Source organism: Hemitrygon akajei, chromosome 5, assembly GCF_048418815.1.
Source record: "Hemitrygon akajei chromosome 5, sHemAka1.3, whole genome shotgun sequence".
In the NCBI taxonomy this organism is placed as follows: domain Eukaryota; kingdom Metazoa; phylum Chordata; class Chondrichthyes; order Myliobatiformes; family Dasyatidae; genus Hemitrygon; species Hemitrygon akajei.
Window position 1 is genome coordinate 171,772,784 of NC_133128.1, and position 22,256 is coordinate 171,795,039.

At 40.8% G+C, this 22,256-nt stretch overlaps 1 protein-coding gene across 2 annotated transcripts in view; it reads right to left on the reverse strand.

Annotated features, from left to right (window-relative positions):
• The window catches only part of cdca7a (cell division cycle associated 7a), a 51,909-nt gene that overhangs the window by 14,013 nt on the left and 15,640 nt on the right, over positions 1-22,256 (reverse strand). The window contains exons 1-2 of one of the 2 annotated variants that reach the window (XM_073047203.1): positions 11,644-11,825; positions 6,280-6,505 (exon numbers count right to left, since the gene is read on the reverse strand). In XM_073047203.1, the coding sequence (XP_072903304.1) occupies positions 6,280-6,300 (21 nt within the window). In that variant the 5' untranslated portion in view covers positions 6,301-6,505; positions 11,644-11,825. Of the gene's footprint in view, positions 1-6,279; positions 6,506-11,643; positions 11,826-22,256 lie in introns of those variants that run through there. The other variant, XM_073047204.1, reaches the window with a different exon arrangement.

Below are 22,256 nucleotides of genomic sequence, written 5' to 3' on the forward strand. Positions count from 1 at the left end.
GATGAAAGAGATGGAAAGTTATCAAAAGTGGGGTTTGAGATGGAGCTCAAGGTGGATCACGTGTTTTGTACATTTGAAATTAACTGTGTGGTTGGCTTACAAACACTTTCACTATACACCAATTTAACACATTTTCCATCAGACCATAAAATGAAACTACGTTTAAGATAGTCTTCCAACAGTAAATAAGTGACAGCCAGTAGCTGCCACTTCAATAAGTTCCCAATATTGAAAGTATGATGAGCTGAAACATTTAAAAGAATTGGTTTGCAACTAAATAAATTAAGAGAAAACCTTACACGTTATATCTGTAGGTTTTAACTGGGCCTGATCCATCTCAATTCGTTTGCTAACATTTTGCACTGACAGAATAAAAGCCACTTAGTACACATGCTGGAGTGGGAAGAACAAATGTATAATTCAACATTTATCACTTGGCTAATGCGATCAATCACATCCACATAAAAAAATCCAGAAAAAAACATTCACATCTGCAATTGTCCATTCTGTCCTTTTGAATTTGAACAAATATACACTGTTGCAATTGTGACAACATAAAATTTTATCTTCTAATTTTTGTACATGCAGTATGGACAATTCTAGCAGTGCAAGTATTTAATTCCTAGTTAAGGTTATATAACTGTACAGCCTAGGCTATACAGACAACAGAATCCTTTACCGATGAGCACAATTAGAAATAACATCTCCACTTCACTGACAACCAACACTGAAGCACCTCAGAGATGTCTGCTTAGCCCACTGCTCTACTCTCTGGCTAGACACAGCTCAAATGGCATCTATAAATTTGCTGATGATACAACCATTGTTGGCATAATTTCAGATGGTGGCACAGCAGTAGGACATCCAGGAGTGCGATATACAACCCAGCTGAGTAGGAGCAACAAGCTTCGACTAGTCAGCAAGAGCACTTGGACTAGATGGATTATTAAACAATAATCCAGGGTTTTCACGGCTTCTGCTAATGAGACTTTTAATTTTTTTCCCCTTTGCAAGAAATCCAAATTTTAGTCACTGAATTTCTACCAGTGCTCTAGTATCTCTGAAAAGCATGTTAAAAAGTGCACAAATGTATTCCTAAACATACTTTATGAATCTGACACAAAGTAGATCAATATTAAAAACTGCGACTACGGGTTATTTTCTAAAAGTACATCTTTGATTTCTTAGAAAGAGGTGTGCCAATAAAGAAGCTGGTGAAAGCCCTTTTCAAACTGTGGGCAACAGTTTTCTTTTGGTTCAATGCTAATTACCTTCATGGTCAACTGATATTAAATTGATAGAAGGCCATTCAGAGCCTTCTACTTCATTTCTGAATGTAGTCTCGACATACCCAGCTCCAGATATCCACTTACACCACTTTATGTTTAGGCATTGTCAGCCTTGTCATGGAATCTTACTGTATACAAGTAATTTATTACAATCTTTCAAAAAGTCTTCTCCAACTTGTAGAGCATTTAGTTTAACTATTAAGTTTGGTACATTTCTTGCTGGAGTAATCTGAATACTCAAATGTTTGCACATCTCTTCTCTAGCACTGTATACTACACCGATTGAAGTTTAAACCCCAAGCATAACTTCAGCTGCAATCAGTTTTTCCCAGACTTTTAAAAAAATTACATTTGCACAACATTCAAATAATCTGAACCTAAACCCAGCTCTCACCGGTAACAAAACTTAAATTTTTCAACAACTCTCATCAACTGAGCACGTTTAAGTAAAACAGAACATAAATTAGGTAAAATTGCAACACCTCAACAGAAGAAATATTTCACTTCAACTTCGCCCTTCAAATAGAAAAAATTAGTCAAATTTTTTTAAAAGTCAAAAGTCAAGATTTTTGTCATGTGCACAAGTAGATACACAGGTGCAACGTAAAGCTTATTGGCAGCAGCCAGCAGCACTGCAAGCACATACTGTATTATCAACAGGAGCACATTTGCAAGCAAAACATAATTTATACATTATTTGTAATACAAACATTAAAAAAACCATTTTAGTGCAAAGAGGTCAAACTGCAATGACTAGGGCTTAGCCAGTTGGTTCAAGAACCTGACAGTCAAAGGAAGGTAACTAAAGAAGGCCAATAGAGTGAGAATCTCTGTAATAATCTGAAAATAACTTGGAAAATGTGTAGCTCGGGTGGTCGGTGTTTGGGTTGCGCTGTTCTCTGGTCATCGTTTCTAATGAGGTCTCCTTGTATGGAGGCAAAACGTTTGCAAATGGATTGCAGAGATCAGAGATCAACTCAACCCAACCTGTTATACATCTCTCTTGGCAGCTACTTTGGGTAGAACTTGCAGCCATAAAAACATCTAAAGACAACACACAATGAATGTTATGAAACAAAAGACAAATGATGCTATTCCACATAAGAATACTGGGTGATCTCTTAGGAAGTAAACTTCATAAGAAGCATATTAATAAATAGGTTGAGGGCAAACAAGTTTAGGGAAAAAATTCCAGAAGGAAGAGGACTGGTTAGTTGAGGCATAGTTTCAGTGGTGGAACAATTAAAATGGGTTATCTCACAATTTACTTCTTCATGGCCCTGCACCTTACCCTAATGGTAGCATCCGTCGGTCTCGAGAGACCATGGATCTGCGCCTGGAGTTTCCAGGCAGGGTTGTATGGGAGACCGGCAGTTTCCCAAGCTGCAGGCCTTCCCCTCTCCACGCCACCGATGTTGTCCAAGGGAAGGGCACTAGGACCCATACAGCTTGGCACCGGTGACGTCGCAGAGCAATGTGTTGTTAAGTACCTTGCTCAAGGACACAAACACTCTGCCTCAGCTGAGGCTCGAACCAGTGACCTTCAGGTTACTAGTCGGATGCCTTGCCCACTAGGCCACGCCTTACCCTATACCTACAGAGCACTCTTTCTAACTGTAATGCTATATTCTACATTATCTTGCTTTTCCCTTGTACTACCTGGATGTACTAATGTGGTGAAATGATCTGTATGGATGGCATGCCAATGTTTTTCCAATGTACCTCAATTGATAAGACAATAATAAACTATTTACCAATGTGCAAGATGTCAGAATTATAGCAATGCAAAGACAAACTTCTAAAATGTTATCATGCCTGCATGCTGCTTGACCTACTGAGTTCCTCAAGCATTTCATGTGTTGCTCAAGACTTCCAGCAGAATCTCGTCTTCCTCTACTGCAATAATAACCAGAGATGCCCAAGGCAATGCTCACGACAAATTCACCGCTGTACCCCTGGAGCTATGTTTCATAAAAGCAAAACTGTCGGGATCATTTTAAGTTGACTGTTGTGGAACGTTAAGGATTAGTTTCCATGGAGATAATTTGCTCCGCCTTATTAACAAGAGCAGTGAAATCTTATTTCCTGTTCACTTCTGAATGAGACCAGTAGCAGGCTCCACCAATCCAGATCCTGTGCCAGATGGGTTCAATTCTAGGAGCTAGGCCAACCTACTTCAATGGAGATTCTAGGCCTGGAACTCAGAGGCAAAATCGTAAAGCAACGCAAGTTAAACAGAACTTTTCGTTAAATAATCTATTTTTACCGAGGTTTTACAAATTCAAGTTGCCTCTGAAGGTCAGAGCTTTTTCAGAACTAAAATGGCTCCAAGTTAAAGCTTCCTGCAAGCCTTGCCAGCAGCCTTCCAAGCATCTGCACGTGGCAAACCCGCACTGGATTTAAGGGCAAGGAAGGCCAAGCAAGGAGTATGCACTCTGAAATTCTGGGCAACAGGCCAGATCCAACAAAACTCCACCCTATATAAAGCAACCCGCACAAGATGCCGGAGGAATTCAGCTCCTAGAGAAGAGTAAACAGTTGATGTTTCTGGCTGAGACCCTTCATCATGACCGGAAAGAAAGAGAAGTCAGTGTAAAGGGGAAGGGATGGGGGGGGTGGAAAGAGAAGAGGCTTCCACTCTATACATACCAAAACAGGGACCTGGGTGTCCATGTGCACATACCCAAGAAATTGGCAGTCATGTTGAGAGAACGTTAAAATTATCACATTGAGCCCTGAGCTACATAAATAGAGAAACTGGATAAAAGCTGTGTCCCTACAATGGTAAATGACTAGAACTGAAGAAGACAATACCCTTGGAAACATCCAAAAGATCTAGTGCTGCAAAGATTTTACTGGATCTTAGCTAAAATGTTAGGCAGCAGAAGCAGGGCTGTGTTTCAAGGAGCAAAGTACTTGTTTGAATTTTAGAAGAGGATGATGGATAAAAAGATAGATAGATAGATAGATACTTTATTCATCCCCATGGGGAAATTCAACTTTTTTCCAATGTCCCATACACTTGTTGTAGCAAAACTAATTACATACAATACTTAACTCCATAGCCTACTCAGCGCCCTTCGCTCAGCTACCGATGTTAAACTCTCCAGTACTTTGCCCACGACAGAGCCCGCCTTCCTTACCAGCTTATTAAGCTTATTATCCATTTCCAGAAGGTAGATACAGTAGTTACAGACTGGCACCACAGACTTAAGTGAAAATTCAGAGTGGGGATTGGGAGGAGGAGGAAGAGATTTGAGGGTAAAAGGCTCTTTTGTCAAGAAGTACCTATATCATTAGAAATAGTCCCACCACCAGGTTCAATAAGAGTTACCATCAACCATCAACTTCACTTGTCCCACCATTGAGATATTCCCACAACCAATGATCTCACTTTAAGGACACTTTATCTCATGTTCGAGTTACTTATAATTGCATTTGCAGTTTACTGTGTTGTGCACTCTGGTTGATCTTTCACTGATCCTGTTATAGTTACTGTTCTACAGACTTGCTGAGCATGTCCAGAGGAAAATGAGTCTCAGGGTTGTATATAGTTCCATATATGTACTTTGATAATAAATTTATTTTGAACTTCGAAATGTGTTGTGGCCAACTGTCAATCAGACCCTTCACAGTGCAAATGGTGAGGCAAAAGGGGAGGGGTAATGTGAAGCCTGTGGAATTTGAGTGATAAATCAAATTGTTGGCATTAAGGGCTGTTGTTCTATGCATGGCTGCACTCAAGTAGCTTCTCAGACAAATCTGCAATGACTTACTAGAAGGATAGATGGTGGGAAGGAAGTAAAACATAGAAATAGGCCATCTCTTACCAATTTATTTTGGGCTAATCAAATTTCCATTTTAATATGGGAAAGTAGTTATAACTAAAGAACGCAATCCAAGTTATGGAGGAGGGTGACCATTTTAAAGTTATTGATTCCTGATTTAAAAGCAGTTTAAGTAGTACATAGGTGCAAAAGGAGGACGCATTAAGCTTGTACGAAAGTACGTCCAAAACAAATTGAGAATCTTGAGCTTCTGTTCAAAAACAATAATCCTCATATTTAAGGATGCCCAAATACTCGATAAATAAGTTTAAATTTTTTTTTGAAACTAGCAAAAAGATGGTTTGAAAATCTAGTTGAAGTGCAAAATTTAATCTTCACATTCTATCGTCGGATACAGTACTGTTTTCAGCTAGATGGAATATCAAAGCTTAAGTGAAAGACAAATCACTATATCCGGTTTCCAAAATTGCCTTGAATTCAGCAATCTAAAGCGGTGTGAGCATCACCCCTACCACCAGCAGACCATGCACACTATATAATTATTGGTTCGCAGGATCAATTCATTCTGCCCAGGTCAACTTGGTATCAGACGAACTCAGATTGCATGGTCAATTAGGAGGGTATAGTGAACTAAAGCCATCCACAATTCAATAGAAGTGCACCGTTAACTATTTAACGAACTCACGTCAAGTAGGCTACAAAGTTATCCTTGACCGCATAAAACCGGCCACAGAATCTAATTGTTCGCGGGATCCGCGAGTCCGCGACTCAGCCGCGCGCCCCCGGGACCCTGTCAATCATCTAAACCTTTTCCCGCGTCAAGTCCTGTCACATGACCGGGCGCCCGGTTTAAATCCCGAAACCAAAGTTCAATGCAGAGATTTCACCTTAAAATGGGACACTTAAAATACACAGCTTTCAATGTAAAAAACCAACGAGGAGGTGCGACCAACAGGGCGTAAAGCTCGGCATCTGCGTTTATTTTGACATTTATAAAATATTAAAATTTCACAGTAAAATAATCCCAACCCTGGCGTTTTGAAAACCTTTTCCACCAAAATCCAACAGTCACTTGAATTTAAGGGAGACATTTTTATGTTCTAAGAGCGAGCATTAGTACGAGAGAATGAAACGGGAGTGTAGTGGAAGTTCTCTTCACCGAACCCAGTACCGGTATGCAGGAATGTAACTTGTGCGCTTACCTTATTCCGCAGTTTCCTCATTTTGTGCGTGATTTCCAGAAAGTTATTTCAAACGGTGGTAACTCAACTCGCAGCGCTGCGGACGAGAAGCACGCCGGCTCCGAGTCTCCGAGTCTGGACTCGGAGGCGGGGCCCGTGCGAGTTTCGCGCGCTGCCGAGTCCCCCGCGGCTCGTGATCAGACGTCCGGGTCCGGCGGCCAAAATTTGCTCGCAACCCCCAAGGACTCTGGAATTTATTTCATAGACAGTTAGTTTGTATTAAAAGACCACTCTCTTTTCTCCCCACAAGTATTAATAAATGAATTCCACCACCCTTATCATAGTTGGCTGAAATTACTTCTCCACATTTTTTATACACGCAAGTAATATCTCCCCGCCATTGAGTCCCTTTTCTTCTGCATCACAAATGAATCTAACGACAGCCTATATTTATATACTGCTGCAGTAAAACATCTTAAGCTGTTTCACGCGAAGGATTTCATTCCCAGTCATCCTAGAGCCTGTTCAGACAGTTAACATAAACTTTGGTCTTATGTAGCGTCAAAGAAAGAAGCAGGCTGAGATTTTGCGGGGTGAATTCCAGGGATTTAAGGGGCTATACTTCGTGCCAGAACAATGATGAAGCGACCTCAAAAAGAAAACGCGCTTTGAGATTTGACCCCGGTTTCCAGCAGTCCTAATATGCAGGAGCTTTCAAGAAAATTCTGTGTTACTGCAGAAAAAAAAGACTACCTTTCATTGAGTCACATGAAATGCCAATCTTGTGGTTTTGCCTGCGGTTGGAAAGGGTCTAAACCTTTCACTAACTGCAGAACTTCCCAGATGAGATTTAGCAAAGTGTGGAGGAGCTCAGAGACCTCAAAACAAAGCAAAGATGAGAACGGGGAGAGATAAGCTGTGGTGGTAACTGAACACATGATCATTTAACCTGGGAAAATCACAAATCGTGTAACAAATGACTTAATTAAAACAATCAGTAGAGATCTGGTTGTAAATTAAAAATATTAAACTAGCCTTTCCCCCTCATGTACTTATAACCAGGTCATTTTAATGTAGCCTATATATTAGATAGTTTTTGTTAAAACATGAAATGTTAAAATATCTGGATAACTAAAGGTAAGTGACCAAACATTTCCCATGTCTCCAGTGTAGTCCTTGGCAGAATTTCCCCCATAAATCTGACTCCTAGTACATTGGGTCTGAATGCAGACTACATGTGTAACCCTCACGTGAAGTTTCTGATAGTCCTGAGCACTTTGCTCTTGTCCCACCCCACTGAAATCCAGTGTTTGGAGATGCTTGTGAACATTTCCAAATACTCAAGTTCCTTATTGCACTGTCAATAAAAAAGAAGCCTACTTCATCAGGACTGAAAAGAAAGCCGGAATAAACATCTGGCCTCAAGAGTGGCGGTAGTTTCTGGGTTGTTTACTGCATCTGGTGCTTCCAGCCCAGTCTCCTCTGCACTGGTGAGACCTGACACAGGAGGGAGGAATTGTTTCACTGTGCGTCTTTGCTCCATCCACCATAACAGCCAGGATCTCCTGTTGGCAACCATCTTAACTCTAATTTCCATTCCCACACTGGCATGGCCTCCTCCAGTGCCACGTTCAGGCAAAAGCCGGGTTGGAGGAGCAACAAACAAGAGAAGATCTGCAGATGCTGGAAATCCAAAGCAACACACACAAAATGCTGTAGGAACTCAGCAGGCCGGGCAGCACCTATGGGGGAAAAAAGTAGTCAACATCAAGACGTACAAACAAGCTGGATGAACTCAGCAGGTCGGGCAGCATCCGTTGAAATGGGCAGTCAACGTTTCGGGCCGAGACTCTTTGGCCAACACTTCATTTTCTGTCTGGATGGTCTCCAAACTGATGGCATCAACATCAATTTCTCCAGCTTCCAGTACCTAGTCATCTCTGTTCCCAATCTCCCTATTTCCCCTTATCCTTTGGCCCTTTTACTACTCCTTGTTCTCCTTCCCTGCCCTCATGATATTCACATCACTCACAACTTCCACCTTCAGATTCCTCACCTTCTTCCCCTTTTTCCATGGTCTACTGTGCTCTCCTATCAGATTCCTTCCAGTTCACCCTCTTGTCTATTCTACCTAACCCCTCCCAGTTTCATCATTCCTCCCCCCCTGCACCTCCCTACTTTCCAACCCCTCACCTGGATTCACTAATCACCCCTCACCCCTACCCTTTTATCCTAACTTCTGCCCTTTTAGTGCTGAAGAAGGGCTGCAGGGGTATATGGGTGAGGGACGCACTGACTCTTGGTGCATCCACTGCAAGAGCTCAGTGGGGAATGACAACAGTGTAGAGTTCTTCTCCTACTGGAGGAGGAAGCCATTATCTTAGCAGTCTACTGCCTCAGAGCACCACGGGTGGCAGTAGTGCTGTTGATATGTAGGAATGCAATAGAACAGTACCGAAAACATTGACTGTGAATGTGAACAATGAAAAGGCATCTTGTCTTGTCCATACTGCACGCTGGGCTACAAACGTGCAGTCCCTCATGCATGCGGTTGTAATTTAAACTGAGGTGTTTAAGAGCAGCAACTTGAAAGTTTTACTATCAGCAGCAGATTTAATGTGTGGCGGCAGGGAGTTCCAGACTGGAGTGGTCCGAGGGTAGAGCGAGTAGTGGTTGCAGTCCCTGTTGGTCTGGATGGTCTTGTAGTTCAGGGATTGGTTTTGTCCGGTTGCTGGTCTGTTATTCTGGTTACACAAAAGGTGACTAATGTTGGATGGAGTTAATGAATGAGTTTCCTTGTAAATTGTGGTAAGTTACGGTAAATAGCCTGGCTTTGGAGGGTATCCCATTTGAGGTTGAGAAGCCTATCTGTAACACTACTGGTCTTTCTATAATCACTGGTTACAAACCTGGCAGCTCTTCTCTGGACTTTCTCAAGGTTATTGATCTGAATGCTTTGGTAGGGATCCCAAATGGCACTACAGTATTCAAGTCTTGGACTGGCGAGAGTTTTATAAGCAATTTCTTTTGTGGTTTTTGAACAATTCCAAAAGTTACACCGTAGAAGGCCAAGGATTTTGCTGGAACTTTAAATGGTTTGGTTGATGTGTTTTGCCCAGCTAAGGTTATCTGACAGTTCAATGGCCAAGTAGGGGTGACATTTTACTTCCTGGAGTGCAGCGTTTCCCATGAAGTACTGATGATGGCAAAAAAAAAATTCTTGTGGGTCATTCTCATAATGTAGCACTTTAAGATGTTAAATTTCATCTGCCAGGAGGGCTCCCAATTGCACAGCGAGTTAATGTCTTGTTGAAGGGTATTGCAGTCATTTGGAGAATTTATGGGTCTGTACAGAATCAGGACATCTGCAAACAGTCTAACTTCAGATGTAACACAAATTGGAAGGTCATTTATATAGGTTAAAAAAAGTAGTGGGCCCAAGACAGTGCCCTGTGGTACTTACGAAAACACTGGACAGCTGGATGAGGATTGCCCATCAATTAATACCTCCTGGTGCCATTTAGTTAGAAAGCTTTTGATCCAATCCTTGGTAGAGCCTTGGATGCCAAGATGGTCAAGTTTAGCTAACAGGAGTTGATGTGGTACAGAATCAAAAGCTTTACTAAAAGCTGGGCTAGATCATTAACGAGTCTGGCTAACTGTGTTTCACAAGACCGTCCACTCCTAAGTCCATGCTGTCTGTCGGAGAGCATTGAACGGTTTACTCTTGTAAATTTTTTTTATCATGAAGTAAGTTTTTTTTAAAAGATGCTGCCTGACATACTGAGCTCCTCCAGCATTCTCTGTGTGTTGCACTTAACGCTCCACATTTTTTAAAATTTCACCCAGCTCTTAATTTTTCCCTTCATTGGAATGCAACCACCAAAAGTCTTCGGATGTTAGTGGTGTGCTGTAGAGCTGGGTCTGAGTGTGGCACTGATACAACTTGTAGCAGCGCAGAACATATCACTGACAACCTAAGCTCACAATGGTGCTGGTCACCAGCTCTGCAGCTGAGAAATTCTTGTTACAGCAAATCCTAGTATGCACTGGCACTGGGTGAAATAATGGCCCCAATATTAAATGTAACTAGCAATCTGCATTCAAAAATCTAATATAACAGTGTTCATCACTGCAATCCATTGTGCAACAATAAATATCCCTAAACCAGACAACATAAAACCAACTCTGATTCCATTATCTCAATATATGTGCATATCTGATTATACATGACTGCTCATCACTTTATGCAATACCTATATCACAATGCTGTTTTTTGAATATTGCTCAGCATGTAACATCATCATTTGTACAGTCCTGATCGAAGCTAGGCCTCCCTCTGTGACTGGATCCTCGAATTCCTAACCGGAAGACCATAATCTGTGTGCATTGAAAATAACATCTCCACCTTGCTGACAATTAACACCTACACTCCACAGGGGTGTGTGCTTAGCTCACTGCTCTAGTCTCTCTACACCCATGACTATGTGGCTAAGCGTAGCTCAAACAATATCTATAAATTTGCTGATGATACAACCATTGTAGGCAGAGTTTAAGATGGTGACAAAAGGATGTACAGGAATGATATTTACCAGCTAGTTGAGTGGTTTCGCAGTAACAACTTTGTATTCAATGTCAGCAAGATCAAAGAGCTGATTGTGAACTTCAGAAAGTTTAAGATGAGGGAACACACAAACCAATCCTCAAAGGGGGATAAGAAGTGGAGAGAGTGAGCAATTTCAAATTCCTGGGTGTCAATACCTCTGAGGACCTAACCTGGACAACATATTGATGCAGCTATGAAGAAGGCAAGACAGTGGCCATATTTCATTAGGAGTTTGAGGAGATTTGATTTTGTCAGCTAGAACACTGGAAAACATCTACAAATGTACTGTGGAGAGCATTCTGACTGCATGGGGGGGGGGGGGCTACTGCACAAGATAGAAATAAGTTGCAGAAACTTGTAAAATTAGTATTGGAGTATAAAAGTATAAATTTTAAACTTGCTATTTGCTATGCATGCACCCAATTTAGTAGGAGAATGAAATCCTAAAAATGTAGAAGACAATGGTGTGTTAATGAGAGGTAGCTAAGAGATGTAGATTAGAACATGATTAAGTCAATGGGTAAGAACAATAGTGGCAAGATGTACGTGTGGTACGTACTATAGACCGACTACATATGCTAATGCAACTGGACCAGGAGATTGCTATAAAAAATGCTGTGTCCGGGGATCAGTGGGCAATCAGCGACTAGCTCAATGACTGTCTCAGCTTTGATTTGCAAATTAAAGTTTAACCCTTCTTGAAGAATCTTCTGCGTCTCTTGGTCATTTGTGGGGCACGAGAAACCACAACATTAGTCAGCTCTATCATGGGAACTAACCTCTGTACTATCCAAGATATCTTCAAGAAGCCGAGTCTTAGGAAAGCAGCATCCACCATTAAGAATCCCCACCACCAAGGACATACCCTCTTCACTCTGTTACCGTCAGGAAGGAGGTTCAGAAGCCTGAAGGCACACACTCAGTGATTCATGAACAGCTTCTCCCCTCTGCCATACAATTCCTAAATGGGCATTGAACACATAAACACTACTTCACTACTTGTTTATTTCTGTTATTTTTGTGCTACTTATTTTAACTTAACTATTTAATAGATATGTATATACTTAATGTAACTCAGTTTTTTTCTCTATATTTATTTTATCATGTATTTCATTGTACTGCTACCATAGAGTTAACAAATTTCCCATGTGCTGGTGATATTAAATCTGATTCTGATTTATCACAATTATAGCAGCAACAAACAAAGTAGCAGAGTACCCATTGTCAAACATAATCTAGACTTTGCTGAAGATCAATAATAATTCGGTTAAGTTTTCTGCAATTCTTCAGCAGATTTGGTATATTTTCTAATTTTTTGATGCCCCACTCTTCTTCTCCCACTCTGTTTCTTTGTAAATTTATTGTACGCCAAAAGCAACAAATAATTCATTGGTAAGTAACATTCAATGAATTTACTCTACTTGACTACCTCTTGCCAACCTGCCTACTTCAATCAATTCCCAGTGTCTTCTAAACTTGATTTAGAATGCCTATTGTTGTAACTAAGGTTTTAGTATGGAACTTTGCAAAATTATGAAAATTTAAGCAATACAGTATTTTAACAGCAATTTGAGATATACTATTCATACTATCTTGCCAAAAAGGTTTACGAGACTATATATATCTGAATCAACCTCTTTTACATCTTTGTTAGAGATCATTATGGGGTTATGAAATAAGAACCAGTCTTCAGGAAATAAAAGCTGCACACAATTTAACTTGCAACTGATACTTTGTGGTTAGTCAAACCAATTAATGGGTGTGGATTCTTTTTTTTTCTTTTTAAATCTTTATTAATTTTAAGAAAAACATAACTGAAATATGAATACAAAGCATTTGAGAGTATATAATTAATAGTTTAAATAGACAATCAGATATATAATAATCAATATATAAGGCCTCCCAAACTCATAGTATTTATGTAAAAGAATCGAAAAAGAGAAAAACAAAACCCCCCACAAAAAAACGGAAAAAAACTAACCAACATGGGCCATTGCATAATGTTAAATACATACAGTAGTGCCAATAACTCCGAACCTCCATCCAAATAATTAAGGATAATAAAAGTAAGGTTTAGGATCAGACCATTTAACTCATATGAAAATGTTGAATAAATGGTCTCCAAGTTTCTTCAAATTTAACTGAAGAATCAAAAACCACGCTTCTAATTTTTTCTAAACTCAAACAGATAGTTTGAGAAAACCACTGAAATACAGTTGGAGGGTTAATTTCTTTCCAATTCAGTAAAATAGATCTTCTAGCCATTAATGTAACAAATGCAATCATTCGTTGAGATGAAGCGGATAGACGATTATTATCTATCATTGGTAAACCGAAAATTGCAGTAAAAGGATGCGGTTGGAAATTGATATTTAAAACTCTTGGAATAATATTAAAAATATCTTTCCAATAATTTTGTAAACAAGGACAAGACCAGAACATATGAGTCAATGAAGCAACATCAGAATGACATCTGTCACAGGTTGAATTAACATGAGAATAAAATCGAGCAAGTTTATCTTTAGACATGTGAGCTCTATGTACAACCTTAAATTGTATTAGGGCATGTTTAGCACAAATAGAGGGCGAATTTACCAATGATAAAAAATTTTCCCATTGCTCAGTAGATATAGGACAATGCAATTCTTCTTGCCATTCCTTCTTAATTTTTTCTGATACATCTGGCTATACACTCATAATCATATTATAAATGATAGCTACTAAACCCTTTTGACAAGGATTGAGGGCTAAAATTCTTTCTGTAATGTCCAGTGGACATTCTTTCGAAAAAGACTTTAATTCATTATACAAGAAATTTCTGACTTGCAAATATCTTAAAAAATGGGTTTTAGGTAAATTATATTTATTAGGTAGCTGTTCAAAGGACATAATGTTATCATCCAAAAACAGATCACGAAAACATGTTATACCTTTTGTTTTCCATAAAAGAAAAGCTTGATCTATAGATGAAGGCCGAAAGAAGTAGTTAGATATTATAGGACATGACAGCATAAACTTATTCAAGCCAAAAAATTTACGAAATTGAAACCAAAAATGGGTGTGGATTCTGACCCATTGAAATTACACAGACGAATTTTCCTGCTTTTAGCACTTTGTTAAAGGCACATTCTTGCAAGTTAATGCACAGTTCAGGACAAGACAGTTTGGGTCACTCAGCCTTCTGACTAGTTGTGTATTCAAGGAGCCATCCTTCAACACTGTAACAAAAGGGATATATTTTGGATGCCTGCACTTTGTGCTCCGAGGCTTCTGGAAAAGCCTTTGAGTACAAATTGCTGACACTCAAACCATTTTCCATCAGCCAAAATTGGAATTTCCCAGGATGGCCCAATTCACATTCCTGTTCCAATATGTTGGTCGATGGCCTTCTTTTGTGCCGACCCTCAGGGTGGAGCAGCAACACCTTACAGCCTGTCCGGGTTGCCTACGACCTCATGCTGTGATTTTCAATTTCTCCTTCCGGTTAAAAAAATGCTCTCTTTTCTTCTATTCCCCACTTAGGACTCTTAACCTCTTCTCACCTGCCTACCACCTCCTCCCGGTGCCCCTCCTCCTTCCCTTTTTCACATGGTCCACTCTCCTGTCTTATCAGATTCCTTCATCTCCAGCCCTTGACCTTTCCCACCCACCTGGGCTTCACCAATCACTTCTAGCTAACCTTTTACCCTCCCCCCACCTTTATTCTGACATCTTCCCCCTTCCTTTCCAGTCATGATGAAATTCCAAGTTTCAGGGTCTCGGCCTGAAACTTCGACTGCTTGTTCCTTTCCATAGATGCTGCCTGACCTGCTGAGTTCCTCCAACATTTTGTGTGTGTTGCTTTGGATTTCCATCATCTGCAGAATTTCTTGTGTTGAACATTCAGAACATCACTGGGATATGCCATGAAAGCTGTCTCGCAGTAGTAGTACATTACAATGCAAAATAATAAAAACAGTAAGAATAATAAAATTAACAATGAAATCACAATAAGTAGTAATATGAAAGGAAAATTGAATTAATAGTGCAGAAAGAGAGGGGAAAATAGTGAGGTAGAGTTCATGGGCTCATTGTCCATTCCGAAATCTGATAGCGGAGGGGAAGAAGCTGTTCCTGAAATGTTGAGTGTGTGTCTTCAGGCTCTTGTACCTCCTCCTTGAAGGCAGCAATGCTAAGAAGGCATGTTCTGAGTGACAGGAGTCCTTAACGATGGATGCTGCCTTTTGAAAGTATCCTGATGCTGGGGAGGCTAGTGCCCATGATAGAGCTGACCGAGTTTACAACTTTCTGCAGCCTTTTCCGATCCTTTGCAGAGGCCCCTCCAAACCAGGTGGTGATGCAACCAGTTAGAATGCTCCTGTAAGCCTCCTCATCACCATCTCAAATTTTGCCAACAATAGTTGTGTCATCAATAGATTTTTAGATGGTGTTTAAGCTGTGCCAAGTCACACAATCATGGGTGCAGAGGGAGTAGAGCAGTGGGCTAAGCACACATCCCCAAAGTGTGCTAGTGTTGATCGTCAGCAAGGAGGAGATGTTATTTCCAATCCACACAGACTGTGGACAGCAGCCTGATGTGGGTATTGTTGTAGTCCAGATGACCCAAAGCCAAGTGGAGAATCACAGAGATTGATCCGCTTATAGACCTATTACTGCAGTTGCAGCAGGCCCAAGTCCTTACCGAGGCAGGAGTTGATTTTAGCCATGACCCACCTCTCAAAGCACTTCATCACAGTAGATTTGCGTGTCACTGGGTCACAGTCATTGAGACAGCTCACCCTGCTCTTCTTGGGCACTTGTATGATTGTTGCCCTCCGACTGCAACAGTGAGAGACTGAAGGTGTCCTATTACATTTCTACCATGGTTTTCAGTGCCCTATCGTGTACACCATCACGGCCTGATGCCTTGCGAGCGCTCACTCTCTGGATAGATGTTCTGACCTCTGACACAGAGATCATAAGGTCACCGGATGCTGCAGGGCTTCCTTTTCAAAGCATGCATAAGAGGCTTTGAACTAATCTGGGAGTGAGGCACCACAGGCATCTGTGATGTTAGGTTTTGCTTTGAAGAAAGTAATGGCCTGCACACCGTGCCAGAGCTGGTGTGCATCCAATTCTGTCTCTAACCTCGATAAGAATTGTTTTTTCACCCTTAGAGTAGCCTTCTGTTGGTCTTAGCTGGATGTCTTGTATAGTTCTGGATCACCGGTCTTGAATGCCACAGAAATAGTCCTCAGCAGACTACCAAGCTCCTGGCTCACTCTTGTCTTTTGTCCAGTATGATCTCAAAGGCACTCATAGGTGTTGATGAAGTCAATGTGGGGTACTCTTTCAGATTCAAAGCTGAATATTGTCCAGTCTACCGACTCAAAGGAGTCCTCTAAACACTCAGCAGCCTCCATAGTCCACATCTTCTTGGTCCTCACCACTGGTGTTGCAGTCTTCAGTCTCTGCCGATATGCTGGGAGTAGATGTACAGCAACAATCCCTCTAAGGCGTGCGCACACACACACATCTTTTGCTATGAGCGCACAAAGGAATTTAAACTGCGCACAAAAGGTTGTCACCCTCTACCTCATTGGCATGTTAAGTATATTTCATGATCATACACAATCACTTTTCTTTTTCCTACTGCCAACAGTGTTGATAATGTGCAGGTTGCAATGATTTGTCTGCAGATTTTAGAACTGTCTGAACAAGAATTTATAGTGCTTTTATTGAATAAAAATATTCAGTGCGTACATGTTGCTGTCACTGGGCAAAAAAACTGCAGAGTGCAAGATTTTTGTGCACACTGGCCGTTACAAATTAGAGGGAGCATTGAAATGCAGCTAGGTAATTTGAATTTCCAAAGTGTGGCCGTGGGAAGGTGCAGTAAGCATTCTTGATGGTGGTATAACAATGGTCAAGTATGTTGGCTCCTCTTGTTCCACAGGTGATAAATTGGTGGTAGTTGTTCAAAGCTGGCCTGGTTGAACCCCCCCCCCCCCCCCACAACGATAGGGAAGGGTTTCTGCTAGTTGGGAGGTGCTACCGTTGTAAATAACTAATTCTGTAAATTTTCCTGATTATGTGTTAAATGTTAAAGTTAAGTAGGTGATTATGGCAATTGTAACTGGGGTTAATCATTTATTGTTATCTTTGTGTGAAGAAGTACTGTATAAAACATTGTCAACACGAGTGAATCTGCAGATGCTGGAAATAAAAAAAACACAAAATGACTGAAGATAAGGTACAATCCCGCCTGGGTAGCCTCCTACCTGCCGGCATGAACTTCCAACACACAGACCTCCGTTGATACCCCTGCCCTCCTCTTACCCCCATCCCTATTATTTCAGTCTGGTTCTCTTTCTCTCTCTTTTCCCCCCTCACTATAATCTCCCCCCCAGCCCTACCTTTCTTTCTCTTTTATTTCCCATAATTCTCCACCTTCCCCCTAGCCCATTTCCCTCCAACCTATCACTTCCTAGCTCTCTACTTTATCCCTCCCCCCCCACTTCTTATCCCCCCCTTGACCATCCCATGTTACTTCACTCCTGATGAAGGGTTTTGGCCCGAAACGTTGTCACTACCTCCTCCCATAGATGCTGTCTGGACTGCTGAGTTCTGCCAGCATTTTGTGTTTTTATATAAAACATTGCGTTGGGAGAGTGAGATTCTCTTGGATTCTTCTCCTGTGTCCCTGATAGTTTGCTGTGAAAATAAAATCCTTTATAGTTCCTGTTACAGTTTCCTTGCAGCCTCAGTTGGAAGTAGAGTCCTCTTCATTCCATTTTATTTCTAGTCAATTGTTACTCATATCCTAAATCTATTAAAGCTTCATTAAATGCACTTAAACACGAGGAAATCTGCAGATGCTAGAAATTCAAGCAACACATACAAAATGCTGGTGGAACACAGCAGGCCAGGTAGCATCTATAGGAAGAAGTACAGTCGATGTTTCAGGCCAAGACCCTTCGTGACTGTGCTTCTTCCTATAGATGCTGCCTGGCCTGCTGCGTTCCACCAGCATTTTGTGTATGTTAAATGCACTTAAATACTTCTGTTTCAATTACTTTCTGTTTACATTCTTTTCAGGATTTGTATAAAGAACTTCCTCCTGAATTCAATATTAGATTTAGGTATGGTTATATTATGTTAATAATTTCTAGTTTTAGACAACAGAAGTATTTTTTCCAGTTTATAATCTATTAAACTGTCCTTAACCTAAAATAATCAGGTTGCCTCTCAGCTTCACACAGTATTTTCAGGATTTCCTGATGAACATATCCTCATTTTCCATGTCAACCTTTGAACTGCTTTTAGCACTTCCAATGTGCCTAATTTAGAAACTTGAATTAAAAGATTTAGAGTAATTCTAAACATGTCAAAGACAAGTTCGTTAACTCCCTCTATATTGCTGACGTAACATGCTTAATTACTATTTTTACTTGATCTAAATCCAAAATCCTTTGCTATTGCTCTAATCAGGAGACATTCTAGGATTACTGGTCTAAAGGTCTTGCACTTTTCCTTGAATTTAATTGGTCAAATTAAATTCCATTCAAGATTTGTTATATAACTAATGTTGTAACTTGAGCATTTTTAGAACCCTTGCCTTGAAAATATCACCAAATGAAGGTACTGTATCTCATGTCCTGAGTCATATGACGTGGTCTTCGACCATGATAGTTCTTGGCAAATTTTTTCTACGTAAGTGGTTTGTCATTGCCTACTTCTGGGCAGTGTCTTTCCAAGACAGGTGACCCCAGTCATCATCAATACTCTTCAGAATTGGCCGGGTATCAACACAAAGTCTGTATTAAACTCCATCTGCCATTTTTCAGCTTCCTTTTTTTTGTAATATGATACAGACAGTTTTCACAGCAACAAAGGAGCTAATGTAAGTTGCATATCACATTATCTACTTACACAATAACACTTTGGAGAGTTTCCAGAATGTTAAAGGTTTGAAAGGTGACTCTTTTCTTCCCAGAGGAACCCGTGCGTGAGATATGACTCCTCAAGTCAACAATGCTTGATCTGTCGTAGGCCTTTTCCAGTGTCAAAGCGACCTTTAGTAAATAGCCTAGGGAAATACTTATTTTGACAGTTAATGTTTGTTATTTTCTGATGCTAATGTGGCTGAAAAATATTTTTAAGTGCCAAATCACCATTGCACAAGGTTGCATAATGAAGATCCAGTGCAGCTGTGCCAAAGTAGTTCCGCCTTCAATGTATATTTTTGGAACAGTCTTTCATTGCAATATTATTCTTTAAAATATGTCGCATCACCAACAATTTCCATTGTAAATAATATAGCCTCGTCAAGTCGGTTTTCCAGGAGGACATGTTGTACCTTTCACGAGATTACCTGACAATGCTTCAGTAAGTAATTTGTGTCATTTCTGGACTTTACATGAGAAATCACCAGTCTTCTCATTACAAGAAGCTTGAAATTAACATCAGCAGGTGTGCATTCAAAAATGCTAATTAAAATATGTTACTGCACGTGCTCCCATTGACAAATGACAGCGTGAGAAGGCAGTAAAATTGCATTCTGCAGCATCTCTATTTTTATGCTGCTATGTTCGCATTCGATTATGTTCAGTGGTGTTAGAAAACACAAATGCAAAGACCCATGCTGCACATCTGAGACAATAGCTCTACTTCAGCTTTTTAAACATTTTTTAGATTTCATGATCCAGTTTTTAAATGCTATATAGAGTCAGTATACAATAGAATATTCCTGGATTTCTTTAACATACGAGGGGTGATTGATATGTTCATGGCCAAAGGTAGGAGTCAATTTTAGAAAACCTAGCACATTTATTTTTCAACATAGTCCCCTCCTACACTTACACACTCAGTCCAGCGGTCGTGGAGCATACGGATCTTGGACCTCCAGAAAGTGTCCACAGATGGATGATTGATAAGTTCGTGGCCTAAGGTAGAAGGAGATGAGTTATACAGCTCTCGTTACACGTACATGCAGTTCAACTGTTTGAGTGATTATGCAGGAAGTTTGAAGTTAATAACTCATCTCCTTCTACCTTAGGCCACAAACTTATCAATCACCCCGATGAGTTATTAACTTCTATGTTAACAGAGCAGACATGTAGAAATCTGTAGATGCTGGAAAACCGTCCCAAACAGTCCTTTCAGGTGAGGTAACTCTTCACCTGCGTGACTGTTGGGGGTCATCCACTGTATCCGGTGCTCCCAATGTGGCCTCCTGTATATTGGTGAGAGCCGACGTAGATCGGGAGTCTGCTTCGCTGAGCACCTACACTCCGTCCGCTAGGAAAAGCAGGATCCCCCCCGTGGCCACCCATTTTAATTCTACTTCACATTCCCATTCCGACATATCAGTCCGCGGCCTCCTCTACTGCCAGGATGAGACCACACTATTACCTGCAACTTTGTGCTCTTGCTCCCCTCCCCCAACCTTCTTACTTGGACTTCTCCCCTTCCTTTCCAGTTCTGGTGAAGGGTCGCAGCCTGAAACATCAACTGTTCACTCTTTTCCAAAGATGCTACCTAGCCTGCTGGGTTCCTCCAGCATTTTGTGTCGGATAGACTGAGACTCTGCAGTAAGGTGGGATAATAATAGGGAATTAGAAAAAAACAATGATCGAATAAAGGCACCGAAACACCGGTTGGGAGGAGTCTAAAGATTTGTAAGTGAACAGTAGGAATTCAACTTGTGCACATAAAGAAAGACAGCCAATTGGGACAAACAAGCACAAAAGGGAAGGGAGAGTGAAGATTATTTAGAATTGTTTTTGAGCAATGGAATTTATGTGGCTCAGGTGACTGACATAAATAGTGTATTTGTATCGGTAAATTATTGCTAAATGTACCAAGATACAGTGTTATTGAAGAATTTGGGAGAAACAACATCATGGTTTAGGGGTTCAGAAATGGTGAGATACCCCATCTCATAGTTCTCAGGCAGTGATGGATTGTTAACGGTCATTAGTCCTGGGTATGAAAAGGTTAGGAATAATACAACTTTTACATGTAATCTTCAAGTTTGTGTTTACACAATCCATGACATATGTAAAACAGAGAACTTGTGTTTATGTGGCTTGATAGGGGTTTAGAAGAAAGAAAGCCGATCTTATTGAAGTATATAAGATGCTAAGCAGGAGTCAACCCCTGCCTTTGAAATGACCTGGATCCCCTTTGATTTGCCTACAGCTGCAACAGGTCAACAACATGCGTCTTCGTTGGTTATCTATTCTGCTTTGGACCACCTGGACGATAGTAACACACATGCCAGGCTGCTGTACACTAACTGCACCATCATTTTATCCAACGTTGTTACCAAGCTCCGAGACCTGGGCCTCTGCACCTCTCTCTGCAAACGGAGCCTGACTTCCTCATCGGCAGACCTCAATCAGGCAAATATGTCCACCTTACTGGGGTTAGGTGTGGGGGCACAGCCATTAAACGTATTTCAAGGAAAAACTTGAGGTACATTGAGCTACAGGAGAGCCAGAGAGTACGGGAGTGCACAGGAAAATCAGGCCGAAGCCAGGACTGGATCTCCCACAATCTTATTGAATGGCACAGCAGGCTCAAAAGGCAAATATTTCACATTGTTGCAATAAGTATTTTGCTTTCAAGTCCAGTCCTATAAGAAAAAACACCTTTTTCTTTTTTGATGTATTCTGACAATTATCTTAGCCAATTTACGTAAATGAGGGTACTGAAGGAAAGTATGAGAGTGGGAAAAGGGAAGGATGAGAACACGTGGTGTGAAATGTGTTACCACACCTAATCAGATTCCAGCAACTCTTGCTGGACACTAGATAAGGAAATGGCTGAGTTTTCAATAGTTGGCAGTGTCCTTTACTATGAGGGATAAAACCAAGAACAATTCCACATCAGGTGCATTAAAAGAATATTGCTCCTTTGTAGATCTATAAAGTTACAGGGATCTCTTTTAAGCTGTACTGTCAGCATCTAGGAAACATCAGTGTCACTTCAGTTATAATAATGTGCTGACTAGACTACAAGTTGCATTACCCGCTATTTATCCAGGGCGTGGAGCAAATTTCCTCAAAAATGTAACAATTACCACACAAACTTTCAGGACCATCTTCCATCCTACCCAGCCAACCTCCCTCCCCAACCCAACTGCCTCCACCAACTCTCCATACCACTGCCACCCCCTACCACCATCTCACCAATCTCTGCCAGTCAGGGTAATGTGAGGATCTTGCAAATTCCTGTCTTCCCACAGCCAGTAGGCTGAAAAGAGCATATTTCTGTCACCTACAGCTCACCAGCCTCCTTTTATATACGGAAAGCACAGGCATACTGAGAGACAAACACTTGGGCATACTCATTGAGAAATGTGCGTGCAGAGGGTCTTTGCCATTATATAGAATTAGAGTTGGAGACA